The sequence below is a fragment of the Xyrauchen texanus genome, chromosome 34 (genome assembly GCF_025860055.1).
Source record: "Xyrauchen texanus isolate HMW12.3.18 chromosome 34, RBS_HiC_50CHRs, whole genome shotgun sequence".
In the NCBI taxonomy this organism is placed as follows: domain Eukaryota; kingdom Metazoa; phylum Chordata; class Actinopteri; order Cypriniformes; family Catostomidae; genus Xyrauchen; species Xyrauchen texanus.
The window spans coordinates 36,368,106-36,382,348 of NC_068309.1; the positions used below are offsets into that span (position 1 = coordinate 36,368,106).

General features: G+C 41.1%; 1 protein-coding gene across 1 annotated transcript in view; it reads left to right on the forward strand.

The window, feature by feature from the left end:
• The window catches only part of LOC127627463 (gamma-aminobutyric acid receptor subunit alpha-1-like), a 52,510-nt gene that overhangs the window by 11,082 nt on the left and 27,185 nt on the right, over positions 1-14,243 (forward strand). Inside the window, exon 3 of the mRNA XM_052103848.1 lies at positions 14,065-14,171. Coding sequence (XP_051959808.1) covers positions 14,065-14,171 — 107 coding nt within the window. The remainder of the gene's footprint in view (positions 1-14,064; positions 14,172-14,243) is intronic.

A 14,243-nucleotide genomic window follows, 5' to 3' on the forward strand; every position in this document is an offset into this window, starting at 1 on the left:
TAGAACAGTGTTAGAAAATTTACTTTCTCAGCCCTGGAAATATATATAAGTAATTCAATTCATATTATAAACATGCGATGACTAGTCGACAAGTAAATCTTTGGTTGGGGGCAGCCCTAGTGCCCATTTCAGGACACCACAAAGGAAGGTTCTGCTTTCCAACAAAAACATTGCTGCAAACATGAAGTTTGCCAAAGATCACCTTGACACTCCACAACACTTTTTTGTGGACTGTGACCCTAAACATCAAAGTAAATCCACTACAGAATGGCTTCAATTAAAGAAAATCCACCTTTTGGAGTGTCCCAGTCAGAGCCCAGATCTAAACCCAATAGAGATGCTGTAGAATGACCTCAAGAGAGCCGTTCACACCAGACATCTTAAGAAGATGGTTGAGCTGAAGCAGTTCTGTAAGGAAGAATGATCAAAAATTCCTTCTTTACATTGCGCAGGTCTAATCCGTATCTACCGGAAACACTTGATCAAGGTTATTACTGCCAAAGGAGCATCGACCGGTTATTAAATCCAAGAGTTCACTTACTTTTTCCACAGTTCTGTGAATGTTTAATGGAATGTGATCAATAAAAACATGAAAGATTATAATTGTTTATGTGTTGTTAGATTAAGCACATTTTGTTTGTTGATACTTGTGACTTTGATGAAGATGAGATCACATTATATGACCAATTAATGCAGAAAACCAGTTAATTCTAAAAGGTTCACATACTTTTTCTTGCCACTGTATGCATGAGATGTAAAAATGTTTATGAATCCTTTAAAGTTCATAGAATATATAAATCTTCAGTTGTCAGGAATCAGTCAAGCTCGTTCCAATCCACCACTCAAAGATCACTCTCCCCAGAATACTAATCACACACACCTGGTCATCATCTATCACATCATTAATCAGCTCATAAGAACACTCACCAAGATTCCAGTCTTTGTCAAGCCTCCAATAGGAACAGACCGTTTCTTCCCGCATCCTGAAATCTCCGTCAACTCTGAATTCCTGAGTATCCTATTTTCCTTACCTGATTCATGCTAACCCTATGCACTGTTGTTCTGCCATCTCCAGATCTCCCACCCGATTCCTGAGCCCATGTCCGAGATCTGATCAAATGGCCCCGATCACCCCTAGAAGAGAAGAGGGGTTAACGAACTGATACTGAGTGATATTAATACGTTGGAAGTTATCTGGCTTACCTGTTGTTCTCTGTACATCCAACGATCTTCACCTGCACCCGAAGATTCACCATATACTTACCTTACACAATTATCACCTGAAATAAACAGCATTTGAATCACTTACCTCCGATCTCCTGGTCTCTACCCTGACAGAAGGCTTGGCCTAAAAAAGGAAGAAAAACAGCACGATGGAATCTGCTCGTAATGTTGATAATCCTACACAACCGCCAGCCGCCGCTGTGAATCCCAGTCAACCAGCGCCCAGTACTTCCGCAAACCCCGCTTCCTCTCTGGTTTGCTTCGCCAACCCAACTTCCCGTCCAGCGGCATTCTCCGGCCGGGCGGAGGACTGCAACGGGTTCCTATTACAATGTTCACTCGCTTTAGAACAGCAAGTCCAGTTATATCCTACTGAAAAGTCGAGGGTTGCTTTTATTATTCAACAATTATCAGGAGCTGCATTAAGATGGGCTGAAACTTTGTGAATGCAGGAATCTGCCGTTACTTCCTCTGTACAGGAGTTCGTAAACCATTTCAAAGAATTTTTCGGGCGCCCAGTAGATGATTCATCCATCAGTGATAAACTATTACAATTACATCAAGGCAAGAAATCAGTTTCTGAATATTCACTAGAATTCCGCACTCTAGCCTCCGCCAGTGGGTGGAAAGAAAAGGTGCTCATCTCCGTCTACCGACGTGGCTTGAATCCTGCACTTCGCCTTCAACTCACGATTTATGATGATAGCCTGGGGGTCGAGAAATTCATACAGCAAGCTCTCCGTGTGCACCAAAGATCTCAAGGCTGCTATCGCGAAGCCCAGCAACCCACCTTTTTACCACCTCAGTATCCCGATAAACGCCCCTACGAAGTGACCGTAGAGAACATGCAGGTGGATGCCTATCGACTGTCTCAATCAGAACGTTCACGACGTCTAGAATTGAGACTATGCCTGTATTGTGGAATGGGAGGACATTTTCTTCGTTCATGCCCTACACGACCTCCTAGAATGCTTGTGAGTTCCGTCTGCACGTCCGTATCTGTATCAGCTCCTCTAACGATATCAGTGATTCTAAAATCTGAGAGTTTCCATGTCTCTGCTACAGCCATTGTGGACTCCGGGTCGGCAGGAGATTTCATCTCAGGACAGCTCTGTCAGAAACTCCAACTCCAGAAATCCGCCACCACCAAGCCATACTCCATCCATGCAGTAACTGGTGAAACCATCAATCAGGGGTATGTCACTTCTCAAATCAAACCCATTCTACTCTGTATTGAAGACACCCACCATGAACTGTTTGAACCTTTCATACTTGAGAATAGCCAGACTGATATTTTCCTTGGCCGCCCATGGCTTATACGACATCAACCTAACTTCAACTGGGAATCTGGTAAGGTATTGAAATGGGGTTGCATGTGCTCATCCACGAGTGTTGAACTCCCAGTCTCTTCTGTCGCTAACTTACCCGATGCCATCCCAATGAATTCAACTTCCATTGAAAGCCCCATAGAAAACCTGTCGGTATCCATCCCTTCATGCTACTCTCAATATTCGGATGTATTCAATCCCGTCAAGGCTGCCAAGTTACCACCTCATCGATCCTGGGATTGTGCCATCAATCTGATTCCCGGAGAATCCATCCCCAAGGGGCTGAATCTACTCTCTAGCTATCCCTGAACAAGAAGCCATGCAACAGTACATTGGAGAGGCGTTAAAACAAGGTTATATTCGGCCCTCTACCTCACCCGCTGCTGCCAGTTTTTTCTTTGTCCCGAAGAAGGATGGAGGTCTACGCCATGTATAGACTATAGAGCTTTAAACAAGATAACCGTCAAGTTCAGTTATCTGCTTCCATTGGTTCCTCTTCTCTTGAACAACTTCGAGAAGCCAAGTTATTCACCAAGCTGGATTTGAGAAGTGCATACAATCTCATTCGAATCCGAGAGGGCTGACGAGTGGAAGACCGCATTCATCACCCCAGCAGGACATTACGAATATCTCGTCATGCCATATGGTCTGGTAAACGCCCTTCAGTCTTCCAAAGTTTCATGGATGAGGTTTTCCGAGACTACCTGAATCAATTTGTAATAATCTACATAGACGATATCTTAATCTACTCCAGAAACTTGGTGGAACATCAGCGACATGTCTCTCAGGTACTCCAACGGCTGCGTGAATTCTCCCTGTTCCTGAAAGCAGAGAAGTGCTTCTTTCATCAAACCTCAGTCGAGTTCCTCGGTTACCACCTCAGTGAAAAAGGGGTAGAGATGGATGATCGCAAAAACAAGACCATAAGCTCCTGGACCGCTCCGCAGTCTGTTAAAGAATTACAACGATTTCTTGGATTTGCGAATTTCTATCGGAGGTTCATTCACCAATACAGCCTGCTTACTGCTCCTCTGACCTCTCTACTCAAGGGAAAGCCAAAGACACTACTCTGGACCACTGAGGCGGAACAGGCTTTTCAATCTCTCAAGACCGCGTTCACCACAGCGCCATTACTCCAACATCCAAACCCTGAAAAAATGTTCATTGTTGAAGTTGATGCTTCCACTACAGGAGTAGGAGCTGTGTTGTCACAATACTCTGCCTCTTCAGTCAAACCCATGCCTTGCACATTCTTCTCTCACAAATTATCTCCTGCAGAGGTTAACTATGATATTGGCAATCGAGAACTCCTGGCAGTTAAACTTGCTCTAGAAGAGTGGAGACACTGGCTAGAAGGAGCCAAACATCCATTCCTGGTTCTCACAGACCACAAAAATCTTCAGTACTTGAAAGAGGCAAGGAGACTTAACCCACGCCAGGCCAGATGGGCACTCTTCTTTACTCGTTTCCATTTTCGGATCTCCTATCGCCCTGGTTCGAAGAACGTCCGAGCCGATGCCTTGTCCCGTCTCCATGCCCCCGAAACTTCTCACGAAGAACCTGAAAATATCCTACCCGAAAAGATGTTTGTCAATCCCATTCAGTGGAACTTAAATGAACAGCTGCTAGAACTTTCCCAACACCAACCCAGCCCTCCAGAGTGTCCAGCCGGAAAGATTTACGTACCCGAAGAATTTCGTACCTCACTAATCTCCTCAGCACATTCATCCATCGGCACAGGTCACCCTGGAATTAACAAAACCTATTCCACTCTCCAGACGCGCTACTGGTGGCCCAACATGATCCAAGACATCAAGACTTTCATCCAAGGATGCATCCTCTGTGCCATGAACAAAAACCCCCGTCACCTACCCACTGGAAAACTCATGCCTTTACCAGTTCCACAACGACCTTGGTCGGACATTGGAGTCGACTTTGTAACAGACCTTCCTCCCTCAGACGAGAATACATGTATCTTGGTAACCATTGATCGCTTTTCTAAAGCCTGCAAATTAATTCCCCTGAAGAACTTACCCACAGCCTTTGTAACCGCCGAACTACTGATGGAGCACGTCTTCCGGAATTTCGGCATTCCGGAGGATATTGTATCAGACAGAGGACCGCAGTTTATCTCCAAGGTGTGGCGAGCATTTTTTGCACTAATGAATGTTACGGTGAGTCTAACTTCAGGGTATCACCCACAAGCAAATGGTCAGGCGGAACGGAAGATCCAGGATGTCAGTCGTTTCCTCCGTACCTTCTGCCATTCTAATCAACACCTCTGGAGCCGATATCTCGTATGGGCGGAGTATGCTCAAAACTCCCTTCGACAAACATCCACTAATCTAACACCGTTTCAATGCGTACTAGGTTACCAACCACCATTATTCCCATGGTCCGGTGAGCCATCAGAAATCCCTGCAGTTAACACCTGGTTCCAAGACAGTGAGAGGGTATGGAACCAAGCCCATCATCATCTCCAACAAGCCCTGAACCGTCAACAACGCTTTGCAGACGTTCATCGTCGTGTCGCTCCCGAATATCAGCCTGGGCAACTGGTTTGGCTCTCGACCAGAGATATTTGTTTAAGGCTACCATGTCGCAAACTAAGTCCAAGGTATATTGGTCCATTTCCCATCGTAAGACAACTTAACCCAGTCACCTACCAACTCCGTCTGCCGGCCCAGTATCGCATCCACCCCTCATTCCACGTCTCACTTCTGAAACCCCATCACCCACTTGTTTCTGTTCCCTCTACAGACCTAGTTCAGGATGACAATCCCCCAGTACCCCCCATTGAAACCGACTCCATCTATACTGTTAGAGAAATCCTGGACTCCCGACGTCGAGGTGGTCAACTTGAATATCTGGTAGACTGGGAGGATTATGGACCAGAGGAGAGGTGTTGGGTACCTCGAAGGGACATCCTCAACCCCATGTAGGTCGACCCCCACGACGTCAAGGTACTAGGTCCGCTAGCGCGGACCCTGGAGGGGGGGATAATGTCAGGAATCAGTCAAGCTCGTTCCAATCCACCACTCAAAGATCACTCTCCACAGAATACTAATCACACACACCTGGTCATCATCTATCACATCATTAATCAGCTCATAAGAACACTCACCAAGATTCCAGTCTTTGTCAAGCCTCCAACAGGAACAGACCGTTTCTTCCCGCATCCTGAAATCTCCGTCAACTCTGAATTCCTGAGTATCCTATTTTCCTTACCTGATTCATGCTAACCCTATGCACTGTTGTTCTGCCATCTCCAGATCTCCCACCCGATTCCTGAGCCCATGTCCGAGATCTGATCAAATGGCCCCAATCACCCCTAGAAGAGAAGAGGGGTTAACGAACTGATACTGAGTGATATTACTACGTTGGAAGTTATCTGGCTTACCTGTTGTTCTCTGTACATCCAACGATCTTCACCTGCACCCGAAGATTCACCATATACTTACCTTACACAATTATCATCTGAAATAAACAGCATTTGAATCACTTACCTCCGATCTCCTGGTCTCTACCCTGACATCAGTAGATTTTATTGTATTTATAACAAATTAATTAAATACGTGAAATGGCTTCTATTTAATGTAGTTTAGTACTTCTTTACCTAATTTAACAATAAAACTGATTTCTAAAAGCTGATCCAAATATTCCAAGTCTCATGACAAGATGAAATAATAGTACAAGATGGCAGATGGTTGCTCATACAAAAATGTCCGACTTTTACTTATTTTACTGATTTTTCTTAAGGTTAACCACTAAACCTAACCTAACCATGATAGGAAAATCACTCTTGTGCAAAACAGAATCTGTTTTGAATAAACATTCATTAGATTTTCCCAAAGTTTAACTACTATCCCAAACCCCAAGACTAATCCTAACCATAAATAAAAATAAGAAAAGAAAATATATATTTATATACATACTGTATATATATATATATATATATATATATATATATATATATATATATATATATATATATATATATATGATCATTTCAATTAAAAAGGTCTTTCTTGGACAAAGTTTCTCCATCATTTTCTGATAAATGAAAGTCCTGTTATGGGATTATGTTTGAGTATTGATCTTGCTCACCTGCGTTGATATCCTCACAAAAGGGCTTTTGACACTGTTAACATCTCTTTTAATCCCAGGATAAGGCCACTTTGAACCCCAGGTAAAGCAATGTTCATTTTGAAAGGGGGTTAGCATTTGCTCCAGAGCAAGGTTAGCAGCACTTTGGAGTTATCAAAGTGTAGGTGTGCCATTACCAAGAAACAGGTTCTTAATGTCTTATGTGAAGCACAGTAGCACTTTCTGGAATCTAGACCATTATTTTGTTACATAGTTTGTGATTAATCCTGGATAGTCTTGCAATCTATACCAGCTCAAGAAGATTTGAGGATGTAGTGGTGAGAATGTGTGACTGTATGTTAATGTCTGGGAGATGGGTGGAACCTGTTCTACAGTAATCTGTGTTGCACAATTTGGTTCTGGTGCTAAACCAGGAGGCCATGTAGCTACTTTTGATGGTGTAGTACTGTGAGATGTGAATGGCCTCTTTGAATTATCTCCACACCCATCTCCCGCAATTCATGTTCTGTGTGTCAGCCAATCCAGTGTCCTGGCTTGATGCAGGGGGAATCATGCTGGCATGTATCCTCTGCAGAATTGTACCCTGAAATGGAAGTAGGCACAGAGAGAAACAGTTCATTTTTAGCCTTTCACCATTTGCATTCAGACATGTGCAAAGTAGTTTGTTTAGGTTAGCTTATATTTGAATCTGGCTCATTCTACAGTCATTCTATTGAACAGTTTATTCTAAATTCAGAGGTTGTAAGGGTTTACTAATATCATTCAATTAGGCTGACTCTTAAAGGTGCACTCAGTAATTCAAATCCAATACATTTTGTCAAATTCTGCAAATATTTCCTCAAAGTCTGCTAGCTGTCCGTACTGTGGGTGGGATGAAAAAAACATCTAGTATTTGCACACCGCCCTGGCTCTGTAAATGGGACAAAAACAAAGTGGATCAGACCGATCCACACAACACTACTCCAGCCAATCAGCAACAGGGGGTGGTTCTTGTGTGTGCACAGGATGGGGGGTGGGGGTAGAGTGAGAGGGAAATTCATTAGAAGACCGACGGCAAATCTGGCTGATGCAAACTTTCTAAACTCCAAGAGGACAAATGGAAGTGAAACAGACCAAGACTAAAAGGTCAGACAAATATAAACTATAAAATAAGGATTATGATAAGTCGAGGACTAGGAGCATCTGCAAGGCTTTTCAGAGTTGGAGAGCCCTCCGAGAGGTAAAGTGCTTGAAGTTGCAGAAGTTGCTCTTTTTCTTCTCAATAGGTGGGTAACATGAATTTAGCTATGTTTCACAGAACCCATATATGCTGTTGTAGAGATGTTAGATTTAGTAGCAGGAGAGATGTGAGTGTCTGGAGCTGGTGTGCGTAAAACCGTCTCGTCTTCTCTGCAAGTTATCTTAGCAGCAGCAACTTACTGAATTTGGGGGGTGCGGAGCTTCCAAAGGAGCACTGAAGTGAGGGGTGTTTTTGTTTTGGCAGTTGCGTTCGAATATCAACTGTGTTTCTCAGGAATCGCTGAGTGCACCTTTAATCAAATGATAGTTTGCTTAGTCACATACCTACAACTTCATTTAAATGAGCGATAAGTAAGTGACTGACGGTACCAGAGGATTTGCTGTCATTCATGGCCAGCAGTAATAATCATATCCTGGTCAAGTGCGCTTGCGGTAACATACTATGCAAATTACTAGTCATAATGAGTCCAAATGGAATCCTGAATAAATTAAAATGTAACAATTAATTTGCCAGGTAGGAATTCAAATTTGCATCATATATAATCAATCAAAGCCAACTTACAAAGATCAGAATGTAACACAAAGATGCATCATAAGAAATAAAATACAAGTCAGAGGAACATACCTGGAAATAGATACAACACACAGCAATTGTGTGGGAAATCTGGCTAGAGATTCTTCCCTGAATCTTTTGCTAGATCTCCTTAAATACCCAGACAGAATAAACATCAAAAATCAAATGGTAAACAATTGGAATTTAGAACTGAATGGAATTCAGATACTCAGGATATTCAGATACATTGGAATCTTTCTCTCCCTCTCATTCGCGGTCCGTGCTTACTAATTGCAATGACCTCATCCTCATTGAAATCTTTTCATGCCAAGTTTATTTTTACAACACGAAACAGTGTTTATTCAGTCCACAATCGCACTTGTGGTGCGGTACATGTTTCAGCAGGAGAAGAATGCCAATGATTACCAGAAAACAACCGGTGATTGTTTTTAAAGGGGAAGAAATCGACAGAGATGGGACCAAGTCACACATGTGCAAGTCTCAAGTAAGTCTCAAGTCTTAACCTTCAAGTCTCAAGTAAGTCCCAAGTATTTTTTTCTTGGGCAAGTCAAGTCAAGTCAAGTCACAGGCTATGTCAAGTCAAGTCCAAGTCAAGTCACAGGCTATGTCAAGTCAAGTCCAAGTCAAGTCACCTTATTATTGTAATTTTACCTGCAGAATCTGATCATAATAAAGTGAAAAGACAAGATATAAGTAACTGTCAGTAAATTACAATACTCATGTTCAGTAAAATACATCATGGAATCAAACAAAATTGTAACTTCATAAAATTATTTATTTTTCACTTCTGCCAACAGTGTTTGAAATGTTTTAAATTTTCAACATTGAGTCCATAAAACAAATAACAACTTAACATCCAACAGACTCCTCTCTGAACTATGAGGTGCCCCTAGGGACATTATTCAGAATTACCATGCACATACATGTACTTTTCCTCTCACATACACATATGAAACCAAATTCATTCACATACTATAGTGAAATGCTCACACACATACAAGTGAAATGCTTTTACAAACACAACTGAAACGCTCTCATACATACAACTGAAAATATTACGCTCACACACGCAACTGAAGTGCTCTCACACACACAACTGAAATGCTCTCACACACGCAACTGAAACGCACTCACACACACAGCTGAAACGCGCTCTCACACACACAAGTGAAATGCTCTCATACATACAACTAAAATGATTACACTCTCACACACACAACTGAAAAGCATTTCAGTATGTTGTATGAAAGCATTTCAGTTGTGTGTGTGAGAGCATTTCAGTTGTGTGTGTGAGAGCATTTCAGTTGTGTGTGTGTGTGAGCATTTCAGTTGTGTGTGTGAGAGCATTTCAGTTGTGTGTGTGAGAGCATTTCAGTTGAGTGTGTGAGAGCGTTTCAGTTGTGTGTGTGAGAGCATTTCAGTTGAGTGTGTGTGAGCATTTCAGTTGTGTGTGTGAGAGCATTTCAGTTGTGTGTGTGAGAGCATTTCAGTTGTGTGTGTGTGTGAGCATTTCAGTTGTGTGTGTGAGAGCATTTCAGTTGTGTGTGTGTGTGAGCATTTCAGTTGTGTGTGTGAGAGCATTTCAGTTGTGTGTGTGTGTGAGCATTTCAGTTGTGTGTGTGTGTGAGCATTTCAGTTGTATGTATGAGAGCGTTTCAGTTGTGTTTGTAAAAGCATTTCACTTGTATGTGTGTGAGCATTTCACTATAGTATGTGAATGAATTTGGTTTCATATGTGTATGTGAGAGGAAAAGTACATGTATGTGCATGGTAATTCTGAATAATGTCCCTAGGGGCACCTCATACTGAACACCTCCCTCTCTCTCTCTCAAACACAGTTATGTACATTAAACTTTGTTACATTTCTCCTCTCTCTCTCTCACACACACTCTCTCTCTCTCACACACACACACACACACTCTCTCACACACACACACTCTCTCTCCCACACTCCCACACCCACACTCACTCACTCACTCTCGCGCTCACACACACACACTCACTCTCGCGCTCTCACACTCCCACACCCACACTCACTCACTCACTCACACAGAGTATATCCATAAGCCTATTTTTGCAATGTCTGTGAGTGGGAAACGTTGAGGTACCAGCGCGCGTGAACGTCATGGCAACGTACAAAACAAAGTACCTCGCGCGGGAAACACTTAACGTAAATGCGCGTAACTAACGTAAATCAAGCAGGCTAGTATGCAGCATAAGCCACGAAGTGTTGGCGAAATAAAAAATTAATGGACAGATTTTTTTCCCAGAAAACTTCTTGCACAAAATAAATTCAAGCACTTTCAAGGACCTGTATCTATGTATGTTTATTTTCAAGAACTTTCCAGGGCCTTGAATTTTATTTTTCAGATTCACAAACTTTCAATGATTTCAAGGACCCATGGGAACCCTGCTATTATTACATTAGCTAACTACCAACTAACCAGATAAAATTAACAAATTGACAAGCACTTACTTGGCAGAATGGCTCTTCAAATGGCAGACGAAATTGGAGGTTGTCGTCTGGCTGTCCGCGATCTTAACGTTGCATGTCTTGCAAAGCGCTGTTCGTCTTTTGCCATCTTGATAATAATTTTTGAAGCCGAAAGCGATGACCCTCGGTAACGTTACCCCTCCGCCTGACATGTTGATGTGTTATCTGATCTAAGTGGGCGTGGTGTGCGTAAGGTACGAGAGGGCATGGCTGATGATAGCCTATAGTGTCGTGATCCAGTCATGACAAAACTATTCTCAGCCTGCGCTCCAGCTGGATCAACTTTATTTTTTTAAATAATTTATATTCAAACTGAAACATGATGTGATTAACACTCAAGTCATTCAAGTCTTCGTGTCTCAAGTCAAGTCAAGTCCCGAGTCTTTAACTTCCAAGTCCGAGTCAAGTCTCAAGTATTTTATTTTTTGTCAAGTCAAGTCACAAGTCATAAAAATAGCGACTCGAGTCGACTCGAGTCCAAGTCACCAAGTCACAAGTCCCCATGTCTGGAAATCGACCACCATTCTCCCAAGCACTTGTTCAAAAATAGCATTTTACACTATATGATTAAATCTCGTTTTGCTCATAATCATTTGAAATCGCTTGAGGCACACACCACATAAGAGAAATATGTTGTATCATTCTGCGTCTGCCGCATGTCGTTGACCAATCAGAGGTGACTTTAATCAACCAGCATTTAGCTTTTAACTCCCTTAAGAAAATCTGAAATCCCTCCCCGTTCCCTACATAGTGCACTTTGTGTCAAACGAGTGAGTGATTTTGTATACAGCAAATGTCTGCCCACCAATCACATTTATTTAGGTTGAGTTCTGATTGTGGTTAAGACATTTTTGGAAACACTTTAATTTAAGGGTTCACAGTAATGTTTAAAAACACTATACTATAACAATAAACTATTTAAGTAAGAATAAGATAACTGAAGTTAACTGAATGTAGAGTAAGGCTATCTTAGACTTCATTTACAACTTAGTCAACATTATTTGTATATAGCAAGTATTGAAATTAATGTTAAATTTCAAATTAACTGATTGCATAGTACGCTTGTCATATCCATTATTAACAATGTATTAAACATCTTATTTGTATGTAGAAAGTGTGTATTTCAGAGATTCATCATATACCAAGTTTACCAAACAATATTAAGCCAGTAATTAAGGCTAATTAGCATGGCTTTACAATGCTGTTACTAATAAATTACAAAAATGTTTGGAAAAAAGATGACTGGACAACCTGTTCTTAAGTGATAGCTTAGCCTATTCAAGCTATTATTATTGTCATTTATAATTTTTTGCTATTATTAGGAGGTATTTAAAATTTGAACAATTTTAAAACAGTAATTATGAGTAATTATGATTGGTTTTATAAAAAGTTTTCCAATAAATTGCTAAAATTTTAAAATAAAGACAATTTGAAACATTTACTTAATTAGTTTGACATATATTAGGTGCCCTGCGATGGACTGGCGACCTGTCCAGGGTGTCCCCTGCCTTTCGCCCAATGCTGGCTGGGATAGGCTCCAGCCCCCTGCGACCCTGTACACAGGATAAGCGGTTGACGATGGATGGATGGATGGATATATTAGGTGATTACAGTAGGGGTGAAGATGTCTTCAAGATGTCATTGCATTATTTTCTAACAAAACTTTTTTGAGTGTTTTGGACTATGGTGAACTATCTACGTTTTAGATTCAGTGTATCATAGTGCTCTACGTTTTTTAACTAACTCTGGTTTCCGTACTCATCATTGTACGCTGTATGAACTGGTAGGCTGGTCGTCATTAAGTCTACGTAGACAACTTCATTTGCATATTTTTCTATACAAGGCCATGTTGGGTAAATTGCCGGCATATCTATGTAATCTCCTGATGAAGAATTCCAGCAGTTTTCATCTCCAATCCACGAGGTGGCTTTCTTACCAGGTTCCAAGGGTTTTTACTGAGCTGGGAAAAAAAGCCTTCTCATACTTTGCGCCATGGTCTTGGAATAACTTGCAAAATTTGCTACTTCTAACTGATCTAGTCCCATTAAATGAATTTAAGGCCATGTTAAAATGCCATATAACTCAAAAATGTAACTGCCATATGTGACCTGTTCCTTTCTATGTGTGACGCTTGTTTGTTTGTTGACTATGTTGTGTTTTGTATTTAAATTGTAACTGGTGTGCCGTCTTGGCCAAGTCTCCCTCGAAAAAGAGACTTCAGTCTCAAGGGACTTCCTGGTTAAATAAAGGTTAAATAAAATAAATAAAAAAATAAGAAAAAAACATTATTTTACATTTACATTTTTAATTATGGCTAAGATAGCCTTACTCTACATTTAGTTAACTATTAATTACTGTCTTATTCATGCTTCAGTGGTGCATTATTGTGGACCCAAAAACTATAGTGTTACCAAAAGAGACAACAATTAACTAACTTTTGTCAACTGGGCATAAACATTATAATGACATAGAAAGCAGAATTTGGCTGCTTAGCAACTATCTTAATTTAAAGTGCATATTGCGCACTCCGTGTCTGTTGCGAGATGGCTCATGTAATATGAGATGATATCTGTTTGCAGTGGTATTAATAAAGTAATGATAATCGATAGATAATTCTGTAATCAATGCATCAAAATTTCATTGTCAGACTGCAAATTACAAATTGCATTCAGCACAGACATATTTGCATTGTAACTTGATTTGCATGATTCCATTATTTCCAAAACTATGCAAATGGCATGTGTTAAAGAATGACGCTATCAGCTGGAGCAATTCATTCTTAGAGAATCATCTCCTCTACTCCTCCTCTACTCATTGTTATTGCTTGCATCTAAAAGAGTGTTTTAGCTATAAGGTTAATAATGAATTGCTTCTGTGTTTATCCCCTTTTTCCCCATAAGATGGAAGGATATTTGATTTTCTTCAAGCCATTACATTGCAAACTCTCTTTAAACAGGCAGAGTGTTTCAGTGTTAGCCTGAGGAGAGTGTTGCATTGATTTTACACATCAGAGTGCTGTGTTGTTCTAGCCACCCTTTGCTGTTGATTATTACTTTTGTCGTGTTTTGAATAAAGTATCTGTTTTTTTGCTTTGCCAGCTCCAGTCAGAAAGCAGATGAGCAGAAAGACAACACAACGGTTTTCACCAGGATTCTGGACAGTCTCCTCGATGGCTATGACAACCGTCTGAGGCCTGGGCTTGGAGGTGGGAACCAAAGTTTCACTAATTATTTGCCTCACACATTTGTGTCCAAGTTTTCAGTCTTATGGGAGATTT